Source organism: Geotrypetes seraphini, chromosome 19 (genome assembly GCF_902459505.1).
Source record: "Geotrypetes seraphini chromosome 19, aGeoSer1.1, whole genome shotgun sequence".
Taxonomy (NCBI): domain Eukaryota; kingdom Metazoa; phylum Chordata; class Amphibia; order Gymnophiona; family Dermophiidae; genus Geotrypetes; species Geotrypetes seraphini.
Genome location: NC_047102.1, coordinates 21,143,904 through 21,168,013, shown reverse-complemented (window position 1 = coordinate 21,168,013; position 24,110 = coordinate 21,143,904). Strand labels below are relative to the sequence as shown.

General features: G+C 45.7%; 1 protein-coding gene across 1 annotated transcript in view; it reads right to left on the bottom strand.

Moving 5' to 3' along the window:
- Positions 1-24,110, bottom strand: part of LOC117352161 (carnitine O-palmitoyltransferase 1, liver isoform-like) — a 238,881-nt gene that overhangs the window by 47,625 nt on the left and 167,146 nt on the right. The window contains 2 exon segments of the mRNA XM_033928380.1: positions 6,551-6,584; positions 11,873-11,985. Coding sequence (XP_033784271.1) covers positions 6,551-6,584; positions 11,873-11,985 — 147 coding nt within the window.

Here is a 24,110-nt window from a genome sequence, read left to right as displayed (position 1 = left end):
GAACCGCCGGAATGGAATAAGGAGTTTCCAGACAGCGGACAAAGGTTTGATCCAAAAGCTTGTGAAGAGGAAGCTTGAGGGATTCAGCAGGAGGTTGAGGGAGATGCATGGTCTCGAGATACTCCTTGGAAAATTTAGATCCAGTGTCAGGTTGAATATCCAAATCAGCAGCCATCTGACGTAGGAAAGACGAAAAAGACAGCTGATCTACTAAAGCCTGGCCTCAAGAGGGACTCGAGGATGTCGAGGCAGCATGCTCCACTGAAGAAGGAGACCTGGATGGAGAAAAAGATCCCACCGGGCCTTCGAGGTTCGGAAGCAGAAGGGTCGAAGCAGATGGTGGGGAATATTGAAGAAAAAGCAGCTTCCGATGAGGCAAGGCATGCCTGCATGAATGCTTCAAAGAATGCCTCGATCGATGATGCGAGCTGTGCCTCGAAGCAGGCCTCAATAATAAAGGCGAGCGGGTCCCCGCCGAAGCCCCCAGAGAATGGATAGGGCTGGAGGCTGTGGAACGAAGCAGAGTAGGCTGAGTGGAAGAACCTCGCAAAGACTCTGCTCCTTGCATCGAGTGTACGTGTTCCAATGGAGGCATGGGCAAAGACTCTCCTCCTTGCGATGCATGCCAAGATGCCAGACCAGACACTCGCAGAGACTCTGCTCCCTGTAGAGAGTGTGCGTATGACTGAGGCACAGGAGGCGGCTCGACCTCGCAGGAGACCTCCGCATGCCCAGGCTGGATTTGTGAGAGAAGCTTCGGTCACATGGTAGTAAAGAACATAAGAACATAAGCACTGCCTCTGCCGGGTCAGACCAGGGGTCCATCGTGTCTGGCAGTCCGCTCCCGCGGCGGCCCCCCAGGTCCATGACCTGTAAGTGTTCCCTACCTAACCTAAAATGTCCATACCCTGTTCGCTCAATGTCCTGTAAGGTAAACCTTTATTTGTACCCTGTTATCCCCTTCGCTTCCAGGAAGTCATCCAGTCCCTTTTTGAACCCCAGAATTGTACTCTGTCTTATCACCTCTCCGGGAAGCGCATTCCAGGTGTCTACCACCCGTTGAGTGAAGAAGAACTTCCTTGCATTTGTTATGAATCTGTCTCCTCTCAGTTTTTCTGAATGACCTCTTGTTTTTTGTTGTCCCTGCTAGTCTAAAGAATCTGTCCCTCTCCACCTTCTCTATGCCTTTCATGATTTTATAAGTCTCTATCATGTCCCCTCTCAGTCTCCGCTTTTCCAGGGTAAAGAGTCCCAGCCTGTCCAACCGTTCGACATATGAAAGGTTCTCCATGCCCTTTATCATCCTCGTTGCTCTCCTCTGGACCCTCTCGAGTATTGCCATGTCCTTCTTGAGGTATGGCAACCAGTATTGGACACAGTATTCCAGATGTGAGCGCACCATCGCTCGATACAGTGGCAGGATAACTTCCTTCGTTCTGGTAGTGATACCTTTTTTGATAATGCCCAACATTCTGCTCGCTTTTTTTGAGGCCGCTGCACATTGCGCCGCCAGCTTCATTGTGTTATCCACCAATACCCCCAGATCTGGATGAATTGCTTCTCTAACAAGGTCTGGAATGAAGCTGGCAAGGATGGATCCGCGTCTCCAAAGGGACCACCTTCACGGGCTTCAATCTCCCTCGAGGCAGTGTGAGAGTGCATGGACTTAGAAGCCTTGGGCACTTTAAGCACCACCGGGGGAATGGGCTGCTGTGCTACCTGACCTGAAGAGACAGAGGAAGGCACCGCAGCAGGCGTTGAAGACATAGCCGGTACAAACAAAGCAGGTTTGATGAGGCTTGGAGCAGAAGACGTGGAAGCCTGGGGAGCCTCGGGTGATGTCGAGGACAAAGCACCCTTCGAGGACGAAAGATCCATCGAGGACTCCATGCTGAAAAGCTGCTCCCACAGGATGCAACGACGCTTGAAGGCCCAGGACTTAAGTGTGAGCAAGGCCGGCACGATTTTGGTAGATGTTGAAGCCCGAGACACCGAAGACAGCGTCGATGAGGGTCCGTCAAGGAAATCGCGCGCTGGCACTTGGAACACTTTTTAAAACCGGTTGCAGGCCGGGATATAGGCCGAAAAAGCTCAGGGCTGCGGCCACGTGGCCTGCCCGGTCAAACGGACGGAATACATTTTTTTTTTTTTAAAAAACAAGAAAACACAACGAAAATCAGCGATTCTGAGAAAAAGAACCCAAAACCGCGGACTAAAGAAGGTACAAGTGAAAACCACTTTACGCAGAGAGTCGAAGACGGACTTCTCAGCTCCGCAGAAAAGTAAGAACTGAGGAGACGCGCCCTGTGCTGGGCGGGAAGGCACTCGCGCATGTGCGGTGCGGGCGACTCGAAACTTCGAGTTTCTTCAAGCAAGTCTGCTTGTGAGGTCTCCGTATCGGGGCTCCATAGGATCACGTCACCCATTAGTGAGAATACCTGCCTGCTTGTCCTGGGATAATAAAAGGAACTGCTTCTGCATAATCTGTTGAAAATGAGCCCCTAACCAAATCAAAGGTGCTTATCTATAATAACAGCTTTCTGTAGACAGCAAGTGGATGATGTCAAGCCACAAAGATGGACCTCTCTCAGAATTCAGGTTTAGCTTTAAAGCTCCTGATCATGCGTGTGTATTTCTGAGTGTAACTTCCCCTGTGCTATTACCTTAGTTCGTAAGTAGCTACTTAAAATCAGCCCTTGGGCAGGTGTGTGAGATATCTTGCAGTCTTTGGAAAAACCCCATTAAAGATAATTTTGCTTTCTCTTGTCATCAAGTAGGATGAATCAACAAGTGTATTTCCCTAAGTAAAGACTATTTTTGGAGATTTACAAGATACAATTGCATCATAACAAACTGTTTTGAATATTGAATAACATCTGTCTCAAGAAGATCTAAAACACTACATAAACTTTGGTCAAAAGCATTGAAGGACTACATTCAGATATAACTCCTAGAAGTAGACTAAATCTCACTACCCAAAATTCAGCATGCAGAAGACAGTGGGTTTAAAGGGGAGCAGAGGAAACGGGCAGATGCTAGATGGAAGTAGGGAGAGGGGGCAAATAGGATAGAGTTAGTGAGAGACCAGGAGATAAGAGGAAATAAAATAGGAGAGCCAGAGAGAGGGAAAGAAATGGCAAGCTGTAGAGGTTTTGCCTCCTTTTCTGTTTTAAGCAAGCACTAGCAGTTGTAGGAATAATATTTAACAAGTGGGATTGTTGATGTATTGATGAGCTGTGTTTTTTTGACCACTGACCCTGTATAATTTCTTAGTGAAGCTGTAGGTAGACCCAGTAAAAATTAAAAAAGGAGGGGGGATTGAAGACTAAGTAGGAAATAAATATATCTGGACAGAGCCAGAAAAATACACTGAAAAAGGCTGAAAGGAAAAGGAGAGAAAATGACACCACTAGAAAATCTAGGGAGGGACATATGAGCCTGCCCGCAGCCCCGAAGATCAAAATGCGGCATCCGGTTGAGCTGCCACATCCACTCTTTAGAACCTTGTATGGAGAGTAGAACAAGGAGCTGTTTCATTGGGCAGAATAGCCTGGGACTCCGCTGAGGAGGCAGACACAATTCTGGTCGAATGTGCTTTGAGAGAGATAGGTGGCTGTTTGCTTCAGGCAAGAAGATGAGAATCCATCTAGCAATTGAAGCCTTGGAAGCTGGCTTGCCTTGTCTTGATTGACTTGTCAGCACAAAAAGATGGTTGGATAGACGTGAATCATTGGTCCTTTCCAGGTAGTGAAGTAAAACTCTTTGAACCTCCAGCCTCTGCAGAATCCTATCCAGTATTCCGAAGGGTGAAAAAAGGCAAACAAAACTTTTGGTTGACATGACAAGCTGAGACCACCTTCGGAAGAAATGAAGGTACCATTCACAGTGAAACACTAAACTCTGTAAACCAGAGAAAAGGCTCTCTGGAATTCCAAGATTCGCCTCACAGAGACTATGGCCATCAGAAAAACCATCTTGACTGTAAGTCCAGAAGAGACACGTCTTGCAGAGGGGAGCTTTGCGTCCATAGTCTCTGAAACACCAGAGGCCCACTACTTGAACCCTGAGTGATGCCATTGTGAGGACTTTGTCGAGGCCTACTTGGAGGGAAGCTAGCACCACCGTAATTGGAACATTACATGGCTCTACCTTCTCTTTCGTGCACCACAGTTGAAATGTTTCCCATGCTTTAGCGCAAATGGCTTCTTGTTCCTTAGGAGAGTAGCAATGACTACTTCTAAGTATCCTTTGCACTCTGCCATGTGCTCCAAAGCCATGCCACAAGACCAAAGCAATTCAGATCTTTTATGACCACTGGGCCCTGAGACAAAAGATTGTGCTGTACCTGAACTCTGAGACCCTTGGTCCCTCTGAAGATGCACTAGGTCTGCATACCACAGTCTGTGCAGCCAATCTAGTGCTCTTCCTGGGTGGGCTGTGGGGGCAGCTGACTTTGGAGCACAGTATTGAGCATCAGAAGTTTTTTTCCTGAACAAGGCAGCTCTTTTGAATCCCCTTTCGGGTTCCTCAGGAAGGGGCAGTGTTCCCTGAAACCAAGCCTGGTTGAACCTTAAACAACATAGGGGAAACTTGGAGAAAGAGGAGAAAGATTTGCACTCCCAATGACGACGCTGGTATTTTAACAGCATTAATGGACATAAGAGTTTATCAAAGCTAAGTAGCTCTTTCCGTGCTTTTTTACATTTGTTCTTTGGTCATGCTGAATTCGGGTAGGAGTGCTGCATTACTTCACTGTTATAGTTAATTAAACATATTATTTTTCACATTGTTGAGCACTACTGAGCACACAAAAGTGTATGTCTATAATGGTGTGTGGCTATAGCAAGGAGTATTGTCTCTTCCTCGAAAAGCCTGGGTTTGTAAAGCAATGGAACCGTGGTTCTTTGTTTGAACCTGGCTTCTCAGGGCTTACTACCTCACACTGAGGATACACTACACTATTTATAATTTATAAGTATACTTCAGTGTTGGTGTTGTTTGCAGCTCAACTATTTGTAGAATTTTTGGATTTGAAGGAAGCACTATTAAGTGATAACATTTGTGTCTTGTGCACCTTTGATGAGGCAGCAACAGTCTTGTCTGCTGATAAGATGCCTGTCCTCTGCAATGTCCTTCCAACATGTGCTCAGTTACAATTGTAACAGATTCAGCAAATGTTGCTGACATAAAAAAGCACTTTGAGCAGTTAATCGACAATTATTTCCTGGTTCATCTAATCTAATCTAATCTTTATGAGTCGCTCTATACCTGTCTAGGTTCAAGGTGGCATACAATCAACAAAGTTTAATACAAAGGATGAAGAACATGGAGATGGAGTTGGTGGACAGTAAGAAGGGAGGAGGGAGAAGAAAGAAACATAGAAACATGACGGCGGATAAAGGCCAAATGGTCCATCTAGTCTGCCCATCCGCAGTAACCATTATCTCTTTCTCTCTCTGAGAAATCCCACACGCCTATCCCAGGCCCTCTTGAATTCAGACACAGTCTATATTTCCACCACCTCTTTCGGGAGACTGATCCACGCATCTACCACCACTACACTGAAAACTCTCATTCTCCTTTCTTCGGGAATTTTCAGTGTAGTGGGGGGGTCCACTCCTCCACATGTATGAACCAAAAAAAGAGTGGAAAGAATAAACTCTGATCAAGAGCAAAAGAGCTGTAAACTAACCCACAACTAGCCTAGCCACAGCTAACTTTCAGCTGGATGGGATTAAACAAAGTACACTAGGCCGTAAGAGAACTGGCATCCCGGCCAAGGCCAATCCATTCCCCCCTCCCCCCCGTGCAACGGCGACTAGGGCCAGCCAGTCAGTGGCAGCACTGCCGGAGGCGGCCTTCCTCCTCTGAGAGGAGAAAGACTAATGGTGGTGGTGATGGCAGCTGCAACAAAGGCTCCCCTGAGCCACGGTGGGAGGGAAGGGCCTTGGCTGACTGCCCTCAAGGCCTCTTACTGCCCGCTGCTGCCTAACCTCGCTGCAACTATTGGTCTCCGGCAAAGAACCACCGCTATGCTACCACACTCACCAACACCTTCATGGCCAACCCAGACCAGCGCAGGGAGCAGGAAGCAGCATCGCAAAAATCCTCCCGTGTCACTAACATTTCAGGGTGGGTGGGTGGGAAAGGGACATGGGAGAGCCCAGGTGTTGCCCCCCCCCCAACAGTTGACCAACAGCCAACAGTACAGCCAACATCCTGCAGCTCAACTGAGGCCTATCCTGCAGCTCAACTGAGGCCTAAGTCACAGGAATATTTCTCAATCGAGGCCTGAGCCACAGGAATATGTCTCTACCGAGGCCTGAGCCACAGGAACATTTCTCCACTGAGGCCAAAGCCACTGGACAATTTCCCATCTGAGGCCTTAGTCACAGCACAATTTCCCATCTGAGGCTTAAGCCACAGGAGTATTTCACCTTTCTGATCCAGGAAACTGAACCCGGTAGCTGCCAAGCCTGTTTCGAAATCCACAGCAGAATCCAGGAGCTGTGAGGAACCCATCCATCAGCCTGCTGTAGATAGAGTATACTGGTTGGCCAGGAGGCTGTGCATCCAAGATATACCTGAAACAACTCAGTGCTCTCTAGCTCCACCTGCTGGTTGATGGATGTAATCTCACTAGTCTCTGGATTCATCTGCTGCTGATGACAAGGAAGGTAATCTTAAATAATAAAATGCTAGCCACGCATGCGCACTTGCCTCGCGTGTTCCCTGATCCCTTTTCTGTCGGGATGTGGCAAGACAAGTGCGCATGCGTGCCCTTCCCTGCTCTCCACATCATAATACGGCCCTACCGGCCAAAGTTTCTAAAGGCAGTACGGAGCGGCGGCGTCACCATACAACAGGCGGAACATGGCGAAAGAGACAGCCGGGACCGAAGGAGCCAACGGCAGAAAACCTCAGCTCAGCCTCTTCAGCCAGCAGGCTTCTCTCACGCACCCATCGCCGCCACTCCCATTTGCCTTTAAGACCGTCCGCAACAGGCCCCGCAGCCTCCCTCCTCTGAACGTTGTTTCCCCTGATTATCCAGCAACCAGCCCTCCCCTCGCCACCACTTCCTGTTTTCAGCGAGGCGGGCCGCGTCAGAGGGCATGGGGTATCGAAGCGCGAGCGAGCTGCGGAAGTGGTGGTGGTGGTGGGCGGCCTCAGGTATGAGTTTGACATTAGGATGGTGGGGTGAGGAGGCCTGAGCGTGCGCGCACAGGGAGGAGACGGGGAGAGACGCGCTGGACTGGCAGGGGGTTGGAGAAGCAGAAGAGGAGAGACCGGTCTCCAAATGCGTGTGAAGAGAGGGGGGCTCTTGGAGTGTGAGGCCAGCGAAAGACATGTGACACTCCCCCTGTGCTTCCCTCCCCCTTCTCCCCCGCAGAACAACTTCTGAGGGAAAACACAGTGCGACTCATTGAGGTCAGTAGATTTAACCTGCTGGACTTGGCTGATGCAGCATAAACACCAACCTCACCTTCTCCTCAAATTGACAGGACTCATTCACTACCCAAATACCTCCCTTCACACTCATCCAGTATGCTTCCGACCCAGACTCCTCCCCTCCTCCCACTACACATTTATTACTCGCCAATGTCTTAGCAAACTCACTAATCATTCCTTACTGCCTCTCCCACTAATTAATGTTCCCACTAACCCAATTCCGTTCCTCTCTCCATCTGATTCACACTCTCCCAATCCCTCCATCCACACTTATTTTCCAACCACTACTCCTGATCAGACACTCTCTCAGTCTGACCCAGATTCTCTACTGCCCTGGCTCCATGTGACACACACACTTCAAAACTGTTTCCCATCCTCGACTGCTGTGACATTCACTCAATTGCTCTTTCCTTCCACTGCTCTGACAGACACCAAAACTATCTCCCTCCTCCCATCCAATTCATTTGTTTCCCAACTTCTCCCTCAGTGACCACTTTCAAAACTCTACCCTCACCCATAAGCATCCTTTTTTTTACTGTATCTCCCCAACTGCCCTGCTCCCATTCCACCCCCAATCTGGCACACTTACTCACCCGACTGCCACCTTTCCTAGGATTCAGCACACTTAAGTCCAAGCCACTTCACTCCTCCTCACGGATCTGACACAACTGAACAGGGAAATGGAGGGGGAGGGAATGCTGATGTGGCTACTGCACAGGGAAGTGGAGGGGGGAGAGAAATTCTGCTGCATAGGAGGCAGGGAGAGAGACAGATAGAAAGAAAGGCAGATAGTGGGAGGGAGGAAGACAGAAAGAAAAGAAGAAAGAGACAGGGGCAGGGAGAGAGACAGAAAGAAAGACAGACAGACATATTCTAGCAGGGGGGAGATAAAATAAAGGGAGAAGGGCTGCTGCTGGATAAGGGGAGCAGTGAAGGGGTGGTGGTGGACACAGGGGAGGTAAAAGGAAGGCAAAATGGACAGGGGGAGCAGGCAAGGGATGGTGGTGAACAGCCAAGGAAAAAGAAAGAAAGAAAGACAGAAATACAGAAAGCGGCTAAGGAGAAAAAGAGAGAGAAAGAAATAAAGACAGACACACACACATATATTCTAGCACCCGTTAATGTAACGGGCTATAAGACTAGTGATAATATATATTTGTGGATCCATCACAGAGAATTTCCTTCAAGATAAACCTTTACTTGAGAAAGTTTTACAGACTAGTGAAGTGGTTGAAGACAAATAAGTGACTAATGAAAAGACCTTTCTTTATGTCTGTTTAAAAAATATGAATAATTTTTCTTTTAAAAAAATTTTTCCTAGCCTATTAAGGCACAAAATAGCCTCAATAATGTGGACTACAATGTTAGGAATGTTTTTCTTTATAATTCCTTATTGTGTGAAACTGTTATTTTCCTACATTTGGTTATATATGTAACAAATGGAAATAAATAAATTTAAAAAATCATATTAGAAGATACATATACTGATATATATTAAAAATTAAAGTATGAAATACAACAAAATAAAAGGAACCTAAATAAGTAATAAAATAAAAAAGTAAGAGAAGAAAAAAATCTCTAAACCAAATGGTGCTCTGTAGAAGATTAATATCACCAAGGAAACGGAATTCGTAGAAGCTGTGAAGGACTGCTTCATGGAACAACTAGTCAAGGAACCGACGTGAGGGGGAACTACTCTTGACCTCATCCTTAACGGATTAGGGGGGCCTGCAAGAGGGGTAGAAGTGGGAGGACCACTAGGCAACAGTGATCACAACGCAATCAGATTCACATTAGAAAGAGGGACACCCATAGTGAGGAGGACCGCATCGACTGCGCTCAACTTCAGGAAAGGGAACTATGTTGCCATGAGGGAAATGGTGGGGAGGAAGCTCAAGAACAGCTTTAGGATGGAGACTGTAGGAAGCGCCTGAACACCCTGCAGGAAGCACAAAATCTGTACATCCCCAGTTCAGGAAAGGCTCTGTAAGAACAAGCGGTCAAAAAGCCCAGTTTGGATGACAAACTGTAAGTAAAGAGGGCAATAAGTGACAAGGAAAGTGTCCTTCCGGAGATGGAAAAGGACTCAACGGAGGAAAATCACCAGAAGCACAGGAATTGCCAAAAGGAATGTCACCGAGAGGTTAGAAAAGCAAAAAGGGAATACGAGGATGGGCTGGCCAGGGAGGCGAAAAACTTCAAGTCATTCTTCAGTTACGTAAAGGGGAAGCAACCAGCGAGAGAGGAGGTGGGGCCGTTGGATGATGGGGATAGGAAAGGAGTGATTAAGGAGGACAAAGAGGTAGCTGAGAGGTTGAACACGTTCTTCTCATCGGTCTTCACGTGCGAAGACACATCCAATATACCGGACTCAAAGGAGCTCATGAGGGGGGAACAGGCCGAAAAATTGGAGCATATAGAGGTAAGTCAGGAGGATGTCCTCAAACAGATAGACAGGCTAAAAAGCGGCAAATCACCGGGACCGGACGGGATCCACCCAAGGGTTCTAAAGGAACTAAGACAGGAAATAGCGGGCACAATCCAGCATGTTTGCAACCTATCCCTGAGAATAGGAGAGGTGCCAGAGGACTGGAAACTGGCGAATGTCCCACACCTATCCTTTAAGAAGGGATCGAGGGGTGACCCCGGGAACTACAGCCGGCTGAGCCAGACTTCAGTTATAGGGAAGATGGTGGGAAGCGATGATCAAGGACAACATTTGCGAACACATCGAGAAAAATGACTTACTGCGAACAAGCCAGCACGGATTCTGTAAGGGAAGGTCATGCTTATGAACCTACCTGTACTTCTTTGAGGGAATAAGCAGTCAGGTGGACAAAGGGGAACCCATGAACATCAATTTACCTCGATTTTCAAAAGGCTTTTTGACTAAGGTGCACACATGAAAGGCTGCTTTAAGAAGCTGTGGAACACGGAGTGGGCGGGGATGTACTCAGATGGACTCAAGCACTGGCTGTCAGGTAGACTGCAGAGGGTCGGAGTGAGGGCAATATTCAGACTGGCGAGGGAGTCACGAGCGGGCTGTGCCGCAGGGATCGGTGCTAGGGCCCGCTACTCTTCACAACATATTTATCAATGACCTGGAAACGGAGGCAAAATGCTGAGGTTATAAAATTTGCGGAGATACCAAAGTCTGCGGAAGAGTCTAGGACAGGGGGAGTGTGAGGACCTGCAAAGGACCTGGACAAGCTGGAAGACTGGGCAAACAAATGGCAATGCGCTTTAACGTTGAGAAATGCAAGGTCATGCATATAGGAAATAAGACCCGTTGTTCAACTACAAAATGGAGGGAGGGCACTGCTGGGAGCGACAGCGGACTTGAGAGAGAGACTTGGGTTTGCTGCTAGTGGATGCATCAATGAAGCCATCCGCACAGTGTGCAGCAGCGGCGAAAAAAGCCAACAGGATGCTGGGCATCATAAAGAAGGGTTATCACAACCCCAGGACGCGGGAAGTCATCATGCCCACTATATCGGGTGATGGTGCGCCCCCGCATTCTCGGAATACTGCGTTCAGTATTGGTCGCCGCCCTCAAGAAGGATTATGGCAGTACTTGAGAGAGTCCAAAGAAGAGCAACGAAGCTGGTAAGAGGGCTGGAAACTGCCCATACGCTGAGAGGCTGGATAAGCTGGGTCTTTCTCTCTGGAAAAGAGGAGGACTCAGGGGAGATATGATAGAGACCTTCAAAATCCTTGAGAGGCATAGAGAGGGTGGATAGGGACAGGTTCTTCAGATGATGAGGGACAAGGGCTACGAGGGGCACATCGGAGAAACTGAAGGGGGATAGGTTCAAGACAAATGCAAGGAAGTTTTTCTTCACCCAAAGGGTCGCTGGACCACATGGAATGCACTCCCGGAGGAAGTGAGATCAGGCAGAATACAGTACAGGGATTCAAAAATGGGATTGGACAGATTCATGAGGGACAAAGGGATCGTAGGGTACTGAAAGGGCGCTGCGGGGACAAAGGGTCAAGAATTTTGATGGGAAGTATAGGACTTCGATGAGAAAACCAAGGGGTGATTCAGTTAGGTCATGACCTGTTGGGCCGCCCCCCCGCGGGAGCGGACTGCTGGGCGTGATGGACCTGTGGTCTGACCCAGCAGAGGCACTACTTATGTTCTTAATATATGGTGACTGCGAAGTAACACTAATGGTATATAATAAACAAGACATAGGTGAAAAGCTTTGCTCCCCCCTTTAATTATTCTTTTCTCTCTCTCTCTTTTTTTTTTTTTTTTAACTCCAACATGAGCTCAGCAAACTCAACACTTTCATATTTTTCTCATTCTGGCAACAAACCATTAGATTACACAATATTAAATAGCTTGTGGCATAACATAGATGCTACAGAAGTCTTTTGAAAATAAAGCTTACTGTTTCTTTTGGATCTTCCCTTGGACAGAACAAAGTTGCATGATTCCACAGTACAAGAACGGACAGTCTCAGTCCTGCCTTCTCCTGAAGAGGCCGAGTCATAGATGCTTACATAGGTCAAACAAAACATTCCTTTGTCCTAAACAGAAATAAAGTAGTTAAATTGGGTCACATTTGCACATTATGACTGAAGCAGTAACAAAAAAGCCCAGTAAGGTATTCAAAGATTAAAAAACAAACAAAAAAGGACACTATTTCGGCCACATAGTCAACATTTAATTTGAATGATCTAACTCAGACTGTTTTCAAATCAGCAATGCTTAGGTAGTGCTGATGAATATTCCATATATAACTTGAAAAATCTAACTTAGATGTTGCAAGGGTACACCTATTATTTGTGCAGGTCACCTGGACATTCTAATTTATAAGCTTGGTAGAAACTGCATGTTGTCACTTAGGAGTATAGATTAAACATGGCCAATGTTGCTGCCCCTGGAATACCATAAATCCTGCCATCTTGTTGGACAAGGGACATAGTCATGGGTGGGCCTGTGCTCATCCAGTTGCGGTGCATCCTTAACACCAGCATTTTGGAGCAAGCTAGGCTACCACCGTTGATTTCAAAGGATCATCAAAAGCATGCAAGAATTGCTACAGCTGCTGCTGGCTAACCCGGACGCCTTTCCTCTGCTGTGTTCCTCCCAGGCTGTAAACAGGAAGTTGCATCAAGAGTTAGGGGGACATGGCAGAGGGAAGACTTCTGGGTCAGCTGGCAGTGACTCTCATATGCTGCCAATGACCCATTGAAAATGATGCACAGGGGGCAGAGGTAAGAGAGAGGAAAAACTGTTAAGCATGGTCGTGGAAAGGAGGGAGAGAAGTTGCATGGGGGTAGAAAAAAGAGCTATTTGTAGGACATGCGGAGGGAGAATTGCTAGATGTAGGGGAGGGTGGTTCAGGAGAAAGAGATGCTACACAGAAGGGGTGAAGTATACGAGAGGAATAAATTTTGGACCTGGGAGGGTGGGAGAGATGCTGCACAGGGGAGAGGGGGAGAATTCCTGGACATGGTGGTGGAAGGGATGAAAAAGATGCTGTGGTAAAAGGGGGCAGATGTTAAATCTGAGAAGATGGGGTAGAGAGGGAAAGATGGTGGGAGAAAGCAAGAAGAAAAAGAGAGGAGGCAATGTTAACATGAGGGTGGAGGAGAGATGCTGCACAGGTGAGGGAGGAGAGAGGAAGATGTTTGATAGGAACATAAGGGAGTGAGGGAGAGATACTGGACTATTGGAGATGGAAATTGGATGCTGGATTATTGGAGATGGATAAATACTGGATAGGGAGCAGGAGGGAAGGGAGAAAGTGGTAGAAAACTGGATACGCTCTTCCGGATGGCTGTTATAGGGGAAAAACATCCTTCAGGGATTCAAGACAAGTTAGGCAAGTTCCTGCTAAACCAGAACATACGCAGGTAAGGCTAGTCTCAGTTAGGGCACTGGTCTTTGACCTAAGGGCTGCCGCGGGAGCAGACTGCTGGGCATGATGGACCACTGGTCTGACCCAGCAGCGGCAATTCTTATGTTCTTAAAGGATATGAAAATGCTAGGGAGGTAGGCTGGAGTGAAGGGAGTTTAGTTTTATTAAAATTTGATATTGATCGTCTATTCCTAGGTTACTAAGCGAGTTACAAAAGGTAAAAATTATACAATAAAAATACAAACATTTAGACTTGGGGCTGAGTTGATGTACTAGCCACACTACATATGCTTAAAGAGAACAATCAAGAGAGAGTGATATGTCCAGGTTATAAGGGTGGAGAAGGGAGATAGAGCTGACGTTGGGCTAGAAGGGTGGTGGGAAGGAGACACTGAGAATAGAAGAAACAGATGGTAGAGACAGGGGGGGGGCAAGGAGATGAATGAGAGAAGGACAGTGATTACAAGGGGTGCAATTATGGTAATGGAGAGTAGACTAAAGATAAGAACCTACGAATAGCCATACTGGTTCAGACTAATGACCTATCTAAACCGTATCCAGTTTCTACAGTTGTCAATCCAGGTCACAAGTACTTGGTAAAAACCCAAAAGTAGCAACATTCCATGAAATCAATCCCAGGGCAAGCAGTGGCTTCCTCCATGACTGTTTCGATAGCATGAATTATGGACTTTTTCCTTCAGGAACTCTGTCCAAGCCTTTTTAAAACCAGCTATTAATTGCCCTTTACCACATCCTCCCGCGATGAATTCCAGAGTTTAACTATTCTTTACGTAAATAATATTTCCTATTTATTTTAAAGCATTTTCAGTAATTTCACCAAATGTTATCTAGTCTTCATAAGAGAGTAAAAAATGTATTCACTTCTTTACCCAATTCTACACTACTAAGAGACGGGAGTGGTTCCTGGGGATTGGAGAACAGCAGAGATGAAGCGGGAAACTACAGGATAGTAAGCCTCACTTCAGTTATTGGAAAAATAATGGAAGCGTTGCTAAAGAAAGGATAATGAATTCCTAGAATCGAATGAGTTACAGGATCTGAGGCGACATGGTATCATGCCAAACGAACCTGATTGAATTTTTTGATTGGGTGACCAGAGAACTGGACGAGGACATATGCTAGATGTAATTTTACTTGGATTTCAGCAAAGCCTTTGATTACAGTTCCTCATAGAGGCTGTTGAACAAACTTGAAGGGCTGAAGTTAGGACCCAAAGTGGTGAACTGGATTAGAAACTGGTTGACGGACAGATGCCAGATTGGTGGTGGTTAATGGAATTCGCTCAGAGGAAGAAAAGGTGAGTAGTGGAGACCCTTATGGATCGGTGCTGGGGCTGATCCTGTTCAATATGTTTGTGAGTGACACTTGCTAAAGGGTTAGAAGGAAAGGTTTGCCTTTTTTGCAGATGGTACAAGATTTGTAACAGAGTAGACACCAAGGAGGAAGTGGAAAACATGAAAAAGGATCTATAAAAGTTAGAGGAATGGTCTTAATGTCTGGCAACTAAAATTCAATGCAAAGAAGTGCAGAGTAATGCATTTGGGGATTAGAAATCGGAAGGAGCCATATGTGCTGGGAGGTGAGAGGCTGATATGCATGAATGGGGAGTGGAACCTTGGGGTGACAGTGTCCAAAGATCTAAAGCAAAGAAACAGTGTGACAAGGTGGTGGCTGTTGCCAGAAGGATGCTAACGAGAGGCGTGACCAATAGAAGTAAGAATGTGTTGATGCCTCCTCTACAGGTTGATGGTGACGGCCCAACTTGGAGTATTGTATTCAATTTTGGAGACCATATCTAGCAAAGGACATAAGAAGACTTGAAATGGTCCAGAGGAAGGTGACAAAATAGCAGGAGGGTTTGCACCAAAGACATATGAGGAGAGACTAGAAGCCCTGAATATGTATACCCTAGAGCACATGTGTCAAACAAAAGGCCCGCAAACTGAATCCAGCCCGCCTGGCCTTTTTATGTGGCCCGTGGCAATGCTCCCGAACTTCCCGTTCTCAGAGCCCAGCGTGTCCACCCTCCCGCGCCGGTCCAACATTGTCGTCACGCCAGAAAGTCTGTCGGCTTCGGCAGTGTTGTCTGTGGTTCCTCCATCTGCCTTCCATCCACCGCGGTCCACCTGGACGTTAACAGGAAGTTGTGCATCATTGGAGACAGACCGCGGCAGGCGAAAAGCAGGAGTGGAGGCTAGTGCTGCCTGATTCACAATTTGAATCGGTTCGAATCGATTCAAAAGCCAATAAAAATCGGCCTCCCGATTCAGCGTCTGACCCTCCCCCCTAACCCCCTAAAGCAGGATCAACAGCGCTGCCTCTTGCTGGCTGGCACTGCCGCTCCTGCTTTAGCGGGAGAGAGTGGGGAGTGTCAGTGCTTCTGTCCGGCTTCCCCGCATCGATTTTACCTCAGCCCTATTTTACCTAATCACCCTAGTGTTAGCGATCTTTGCAAGCTGCCGTCGGGTCTTCCGAGCTGTCTTCTCTCTGCCGCGGGCTTTGGGGGTTGTACAGGCCTTCAGGAGGGACAGGCAGGCCTTGGGTGCAGGCCTTCAGGGGGGCACAGGCAGGCCTTGGGTGCAGGCAAGCCTTCAGGGGAGACAGGCAGGGCTTGGGTGCGGGCTTTCGGGGGGGACGGGGGACAGGCAGGCCTTCGGGGGACAGGCAGGCCTTCAGGGCTGGGGTGTAGGCCTTCAGGGGTTGCAGGCCTTTGGGGGGACAGACCTTCAGGGGAATGGGCCCTGGTGTGGAAGTACACGGAGGGAGGGAAGGGGGGGATTCAAAGAGAAATGCATATGCCGGACTTTGGGGGGAAGAAATAATGGGTCTAAAAATAGAAGAGAGGGAGAGAGATGATGGGCAATGGGATTTAAGGAGGGAAGGAACAGAAAGGGAGAGAAGTTGGACACAAGGGATGGTGTGGAGGGGGATAGAGATACTGGATAGGAGGGTAGTTGGGAAAAGACAGGGAGAGATGGTGGACCTGGGGTGGTGGGAAGGAGGAAGAGATGCTGGATGAAAGGGTATTTGAGAAAAGGTGAATCTGTGGATGGAGACGAAAAAAAAGGAAGATGCCAGACCTCCGGTGGAGGAAGAGAACGGAAGGGGAGGACAGAGATGGCAGATGGATGGTTAGCACAGAGAAGAAGGAGACCCTGGCAAAGCAAGTTATCAGAAGACAACCAGAGCCTGGGGCCAACAAAAGGTAGAAAAAATAATTTTATTTTCTGTTTTGTGATTACAATATGTCAGATTTGAAATGTGTATCCTGCCAGAGCTGGTGTTAGACCGCAAATGTGAGCTAGGATTTAACAGACAGAGGAAAAGGTCTTTTTTGTTTGTTTACACCACAGCGCCAGTGTGGTTAGGAGAAGGCAAAGGGGGGTGAAGAGGCTATAAAACTGGTGAAGAGGTTATAAAATAAACCCAGCAGGATGTTTTAAAAAACCAAAACACCCAATTGGGCAGGAAAATCGAATCAAATCAAATTTTTTTTCCCCGAATCGGGCAGCACTAGTGGAAGCCATATATAACACTGCCAAATCGTTGAGGCTGACATACTTCTCGGCTTGGCGGCGGCATTGGACCGGTGTTGGAGGGAAAGACACGCTGGGCTGTGTGGAGAGAGGGACTGGCGCTGGAGAGAAAGGCAAGCTGGGCTGTGAGGAGAGAAGGATCGGCGCTGGAGGGAAAGGCAAGCTGGGCTGTGAGGAGAGCAAGATGAAGTGAGAGAAGTTGGACCTGGGGTAATGTGGAGGAAGAGGGAAAAAGATACTTGGAGGGAGAACTGTTGGGAAGAGAAAGGGAGAAATGGTGGACCTTGGGGGAGGGAGGAAGGCAGGCAGGCAGACAGGGAGAGAGATTGGATGGGGGGCAGTTGGGAAGAGTAAGGGAGTGAAGTTGGATCTGGAGATGGATGGGAGGGAGAAATGTTAGGCCTGGGGTGGAAGGAAGAGAGATATGCAGCATCTCTTTTTTTTCCCTTCCATCTCATTGTTCAGCATCAAAGGGGGAGGGAAGAAGAACAGAAAAGAGAGGGAAAAAAATGTTGGACCAAGAGGAGAGATAGAAGACAATAGGAGGCTGGGAAATGGGAGAGCTATAGAATAAGAGATGGAAAATTGATAGGTAGCTGAAAATTTAAAAAAGAGAAGGATGAGAAAGAGGGCGAGATTTGAGTGGACAGAGGCAGAAAAGAAAAAAGGAGAAAAGTTGAAAGGGAAAAATCAAAATGTTGGAGACAGGGACTGGAGCAAGAAAGAAGAGGAGAAAAAAAAATGGACAGCAGACACTGGAAAGAGAATTAGAAGATAGACAAAATCAGAAAGAGAAACTGGGACTAAAAGCAAAATGACCAGACAACAAATAATTTTATTTTCTATTTTGTGATTACAATATGTCAAATTTGAAATGTATATCCTGCCAGAGCTGGTGTTAGACAGCAAGCGTGAACTAGGACCTAAAAGAGATGAAAAGTCTTTTTTATTTATTTTGTAGCCGGCGTGGGGTTGGAGAGGTTGTATCAATATACTTCTACTAAGACTAACCCTCTCCTTTGCTGACGGGCAGTGTGGGTTTTGGCGCCGTCGGCAATTGATCCAACGCTCACAGAAGTCCTGTAAGCATCGAATCCACCACCGGCACTGGGGCCCATGCTGTACTTCAGCAAAGGAGGGGGTAAGCATCTTAATAAAAAATCTTGCCCATGACTTAGCCTGTGTTTTAGATTTTGGCCTCTTATGTGATTTGAGTTTGACACTCCTGCCCTAGAGGAAAGGAGGGACAGGGGAGATACGATTCAGACGTTCAAACACTTGAAAGGTATTAACGTAGAACAAAATATTTTCCAGAGAAAGGAAAATTGTAAAACCAGAGGGCATAATTTGAGGTTGAGGGGTGGTAGATTCAAGAGCAAAATTAGGAAATTCTTCTTTATGGAGAGGGTGGTTGATGCATGGAATGCGCTCCAGAAGGAGGTGGTGGAGAGGAAAACGGTGACAGGAGTTCAAACAAGCATGGGATGAACACAGAGGATCTCTAATCAGAAAATAATACGTATATATTGAAAGAACTAAGGCCAGTACTGGGCAGACTTGCACACTCTGTGTCCCGTATATGGACATTCAGTTGAGGACGGGCTGGAGAGGGTTTCAACGGCTGGGATGGGCTGGAGTGAGCTTTAACAGAGACTCCAGTAGAAAGAATCTAAGCACACTACTGGGCAGGGCTCTGGGTTTCTGGCCCAGTAATATCTAAGAAAAAGGACCATTTAAATTAAATGATTAATTTATGGAGTATGTATGGTTGGGTAGACTGGATGGACCATTCGGTCGGGTCTTTATCTGCTGTTATTTACTAAGTTGCTTGCTTTGTTTATTTACAATCCCTTTCCTAATAATTCCTTTTTGGCTGCCAATTTTTTTATGACAGATCTTTTTCTTAGGTTCTGACCCCTTAGCATCCAGTAACTATGATTTGGATTATTCTTCCCAGTGTGCATCACTTTGCATTTCTCCACATTAAATTTCATTTGCCGTTTGGATGCTCAGCCTTACAAATGAAGCAAGTTGGTGAGGCAAGATTTCCTTTGGCTGAATCCATGCTGAATCTGTCCCATTAAACTATGTTTGTTTATGTATTCTTTGTTTATGTATTCTTTATTTTTATTTTTTATAATAGTTTCCACTGTCTTACCCAGTAGTGAAGTCAGGCTTACTAGATTGTAATTTCTGGGATCATCCCTGAATTTCTGCAAGACCATAAGAACATAAGAATAGCCTTACTGGGTCAGACCAATGGTCCATCAAGCCCAGTAGCCCATTCTCACGGTGGCCAATCTAGGTCACTAGTACCTGGCCAAAACTCAAGGAGTAGCATTATTCCATGCTACCAATCCAGGGCAAGCAGTGGCTTCCCCCATGTCTTTCTCTATTTAACTTATTCATAGGAGATATGACCCAAGGGCTCAGAGGAAAAGTATCTTTGTTTGCCGACGACACCAAACTATGCAACATAGTAGGCAAAGCATTTTGCCATGATAGTATGAAGCAGGACCTACTACTACTGGAACAGTGGTCATCGACTTGGCAGCTCAGCTTCAATGCTAAAAGATAAGGAGACCAGAACTGAATGCAATATTCAAGATGAGGTCGCACCATGGAGCAATACAGGGGCATTATAACATTCTTAGTCTTGTTAACCATCCTTTTTTTAAATAATTCCTAGCATCCTGTTTGCTTTTTTGGTCGCCGCCACACATTGGGCGGAAGGTTTCATCGTATTGTCTACAATGACATCCAGATCCTTTTCTTCAGCAATAACCCCCAAGGTGGACCCTAGCTTCCGGTAACTATGATTCAGGTTCTTCTTCCCAATGTGCATCACTTTGCATTTGTCCACATTAAATTTCATCTGCCATTTGGATGCCCAGTCTTCCAATTTCCTAAGGTCCGCCTACAATTTTTCACAATCCGCATGCGTTTTAACAACTTTGAACAGTTTAGTGTCATCTGCAAATTGAATCACCTCACTCATAGTTCCAATTTCCAGATCATTTATAAATAAGTTAAATAGCACCGATCCTAGTACAGACCTCTGCGGCACTCCACTATTTACTCTCCACCATTGATAAAAATGACCGTTTAACCCTACCCTCTCTTTTCTATCCGATAACCAATTCCTAATCCACAACTGAACTTTGCCACTTATCCCATGACAAATTTTTATTTATTTATCCTTTTTCAATCAATAACACAAGTATCCACTTATTACAGCAAATCAGAGTATTCAATAATAACACGCATTTTCTTAGTATCCAGAAATCTATGAAGGTGTTCAGGTGTATAGAAGATATATTTAATTCTGATATATCTTATCAAACATTTACAAGGATAGCTAAGCAAAAAAGTTGCTCCCAAACTCTTTACTTCCTCTTGCATAGCAAGAAACATCTTCCTCCGATCTTGTGTAGATTTTGTCACATCTGGAAAAATCCAGATTCTCTGGCCCAAAAACAGGTCCTGAGAATGTCGGAAGGTTCTCATTATGGCATTTAGATCTTGTTCGAATACTAAAGACAATATTAGTGTACCATGATATTCAATATTTTCTTGAGTGGTTTCCAATATATCAGTCAGATTATTTAGATCAACAGAATGAGGACTATCATTTTGTTTGTCCGGTAAAGAAGATTCAATTTTTCTTGGAAGATAGAATACTTTGTTTATAGGAGGGATTGCTTCAAGAGGAAATTTCAAATTCTCAATAAGATTCTTTTTAAACATATCAAGTGGAGTAATAGATAAAGATTTAGGAAAATTTATAACTCTAAGATTACGTCTCCTACTATGATTTTCCAGTTGTTCAATCTTCTTTAAAAAGAAAAATCTGTCTTTAATCAAAGTTCTAGTTGATTTTTGAACTGTGGCAATTTTTTTATTAACTTGGTCAAATTTGGCAGAAGTTTCAATTTGCATATTGTTTACCGACGTAGAAAGGTCATCCAATTTACTCACTATTTTACTGATATCACCGGTAGATTTTGTAGACTCATCTTCAAGCTTCTGGAGTACCCGCCAAATGCTGTCCAATGTCACCTTAGTCGAGCGGGTGTCCTCCGCTCCTGGACTTGTTAATAACTCGGCGCTCAGAGCAATGTCGGGCTCCCCACTGCGTGAGGCCATTTGACTCAGAAGGACCGCTGGGCTCACGTTCTTGACGTCCTCTGGGGTCAGCTTAGGTGGCAAATGGATAGCCGGAGGGGAGAGTGAGATCTCAAATCCCATAGCTCCGGAGGCTCCCTCCAACAGAGTCACTGCTGGGCTCTTACCCTCTTCAAGACTGGCCGGAAAGCTGGTGAGCAAACGTTCCATCGAAACTTGACCGGGCAAGAGGGATCTGCCTGGTGAAATCCCTTGCATTTAGTATGAGGCATCGTCAATAAAGAGGAAGCGAACAACACTCTTCTTCCAAAAGGTAAAAGCTAAGGTATAGCAAGGCACGGTGGAGCATAGCTGACAAGTTGTTAGCACGCCACCACCATTTTGTCTGCACTTTAATTTTTTCAGGAGCCTCTCGTGAGGAACTTTATCAAAAGCTTTCTGAAAATCTAGATACACTATATCAACCGGCTCACCTTTATCCACATGTTTATTCACACCTTCAAAGAAGTCAAGCAAATTTGTGAGACATGATCTCCCTCGGCTGAACCCATGCTGACTCTGTCTCATTAAATCATGTTTGTCTACGTGTTCCTCAATTTTATTTTTTTATAATTGTTTCTACCATTTTGCCTGGCACTGAATTGAGGCTTACCGGTCTGTAATTTCCCGGATCTCCCCTGGAGCTCTTTTTAAAAATCGGTGTAACATTGGCCACCCTCCAATCTTCAGGTACTACAGTCGATTTTAGCGACAGGTTACAGGTCAGCAATTTCATGTTTGAGTTCTTTCAGTATCCTGGGATGTATACCATCCGGTCCTAGCGATTTATCACTTTTTAACTTGTCGATTTGGCTTAGTTTATCTTCTAGATTCACCAAGATTTCTTTCAGTTCTTCCGCATCATCACCCTTGAAAACCATTTCCGGTTCAGGTAGATCTCTTACATCTTCTTCCATAAGGACCGAAGCAAATAATTCATTCAGTCTTTCCGCTATGGCCTTATCCTCCCTGAGCGCCCCTTTTGCTCCTTGATCATCCAGCGGTTCCAAAGATTCCCTCACAGGTTTACTGCTTCTGATATACCTAAAGAAACTGTTATGAGTTTTTGCCTCTTTTGAAAGTTTGTATTCATATTCTTTCTTAGCTGTCTTTATCAATGCTTTGCATCTAACTTGCCAGTGCTTGAGTTTCTTCTTATTTTCTTCATTCGGATCCTTTTTCCATTCTTTAAAGGATGTATTTTTGGCTCTAATAGCCTCTTTCACTTCACTTTTTAACCATGCTGGCTCTCATTTCCTCTTGTTTCCACCTTTGCTGAAACGTGGAATACATCTGCTCTGGGCTTCCATGACTGTATTGTTAAATAACATCCATGCCTGGTTTACAGTCCTAACCTTTGCAACTGATCCTTTTAGCTTCTTTTTAACCATTTTCCTTGGTTCACGAGTAAGGATAAATCACCTGGAGTATGGAAACCAGAAGGAACATAAAAGAATACATCTTAAAATAATAAAATTAAGAAATCGCTGCAAAAGACAGCAGAGTTTTTTGGAATCCAATGTATTACATAATCTGAAGCAGCATGGTTTTACTAGAGGTAGGTTATCTCAGACAAATGAGATCAATTTTTTGACAGGGTGACTCATACTGTATGTTATGAGATTATCTTGTTGGGTAGGTTAGATGGACTTATATACAGGTCCATTCTTACCTCATTCACTAGTTGCACAATAGGTCTACCATATATAGTATGAGCACAGCATGCAGATGCTAAGATACACTAGCTAGGACAAAAGAAAATTCTACGGGTCTGCAGTAAAAATGCGGTGAACCAAGGACAAACCAAGGTACTGCAGAGAGATGAACAAGATGCAGGCAAAGTTTATTTTAAACAGATTGTTGCGTACTTTATACAAAATATGGGACCCAACAAGGTCCTTGTTTCGAACAACACGTCATACTATAGCGGCGATAATGTACAGTTTTTCAGCAGTACATTATCACCGCTATAGTACATAACATACAGATCAGGCATTTGTTGCGTGTCCTTTGTTACCACCATTTTATGGGACCCCTAAAGAAGACATGTTGTTCAAAACACGAATCGTGTTGGGTCCCTTATTTTATATAAAGTACGCAACAATTTGTTTGTTTAAAATAAACTTTGCTTGCATCTTGTACGTCTGTCTGCAATACCTTTCTTTGTTCATGATACACTAGCTGCTTGATGTAAAGAAAGGAGAAATTAGGTTCTTACCTGCTAATTTACTTTCTTTTAGCTTCTCCAGACCAGTAGAGGTTAATCTTTACGAATGGGTATATATCCAATCATGACCAGCAGGTGGAGACTGAAAACAAAACTGTGGGACAGTATATAATATACTCCCTTCTCTATTTACATTAGTCTGCCGAATAGCCAACCAGAACTAAGAACTGGAAAACAGAAAGAAAAACAATACTCCGAACAGGAGTAACAAATAACATACCCAAATGCTGTTGGAAAATGCAGAGGAGAAATACCAGAAGGAAAATGTCCCCACAGCTCGCCAGCTAAGCCAGCCGAGCCACAGCCGCTGTTCTTTAATTCTCCCCGGCCCTAGAAAAATACTAGAACCCGCAGCAAAAAACAAAAACTGCCCGCGAAACAGCCCCAACAAAAACAACAACAGACAGGGTGGGGACCTCTACTGGTCTGGAGAAGCTAAAAGAAAGTAAATTAGCAGGTAAGAACCTAATTTCTCCTTCTTTAGCACTCTCCAGACCAGTAGAGGTTAATCTTTACGAATGGGACGTAGCAAAGCAGTCCCTCACACGGGCGGGACCCCCGAAGGGCTGACACCAGAACACACACACCGAACACCGCGTCATGACGCGCCAGAACATCTACCCGAAAGAGTCTGACAAAGGAATACAAGGAAGACCAAACCGCAGCCTTACAAATGTCCACTGGAGGCACGAGAGACGACTCAGCCCAAGAAGCCGCCTGACCCCGAGTAGAATGAGCTTTGAGAAACTCCGGAACGGGCTGCTGCCCCAGAAGAGAAGCGGAAGCAATAGTCTCCTTGATCTAGCATGCAATAGTAGCATTAGAAGCACCAGCCCCCCA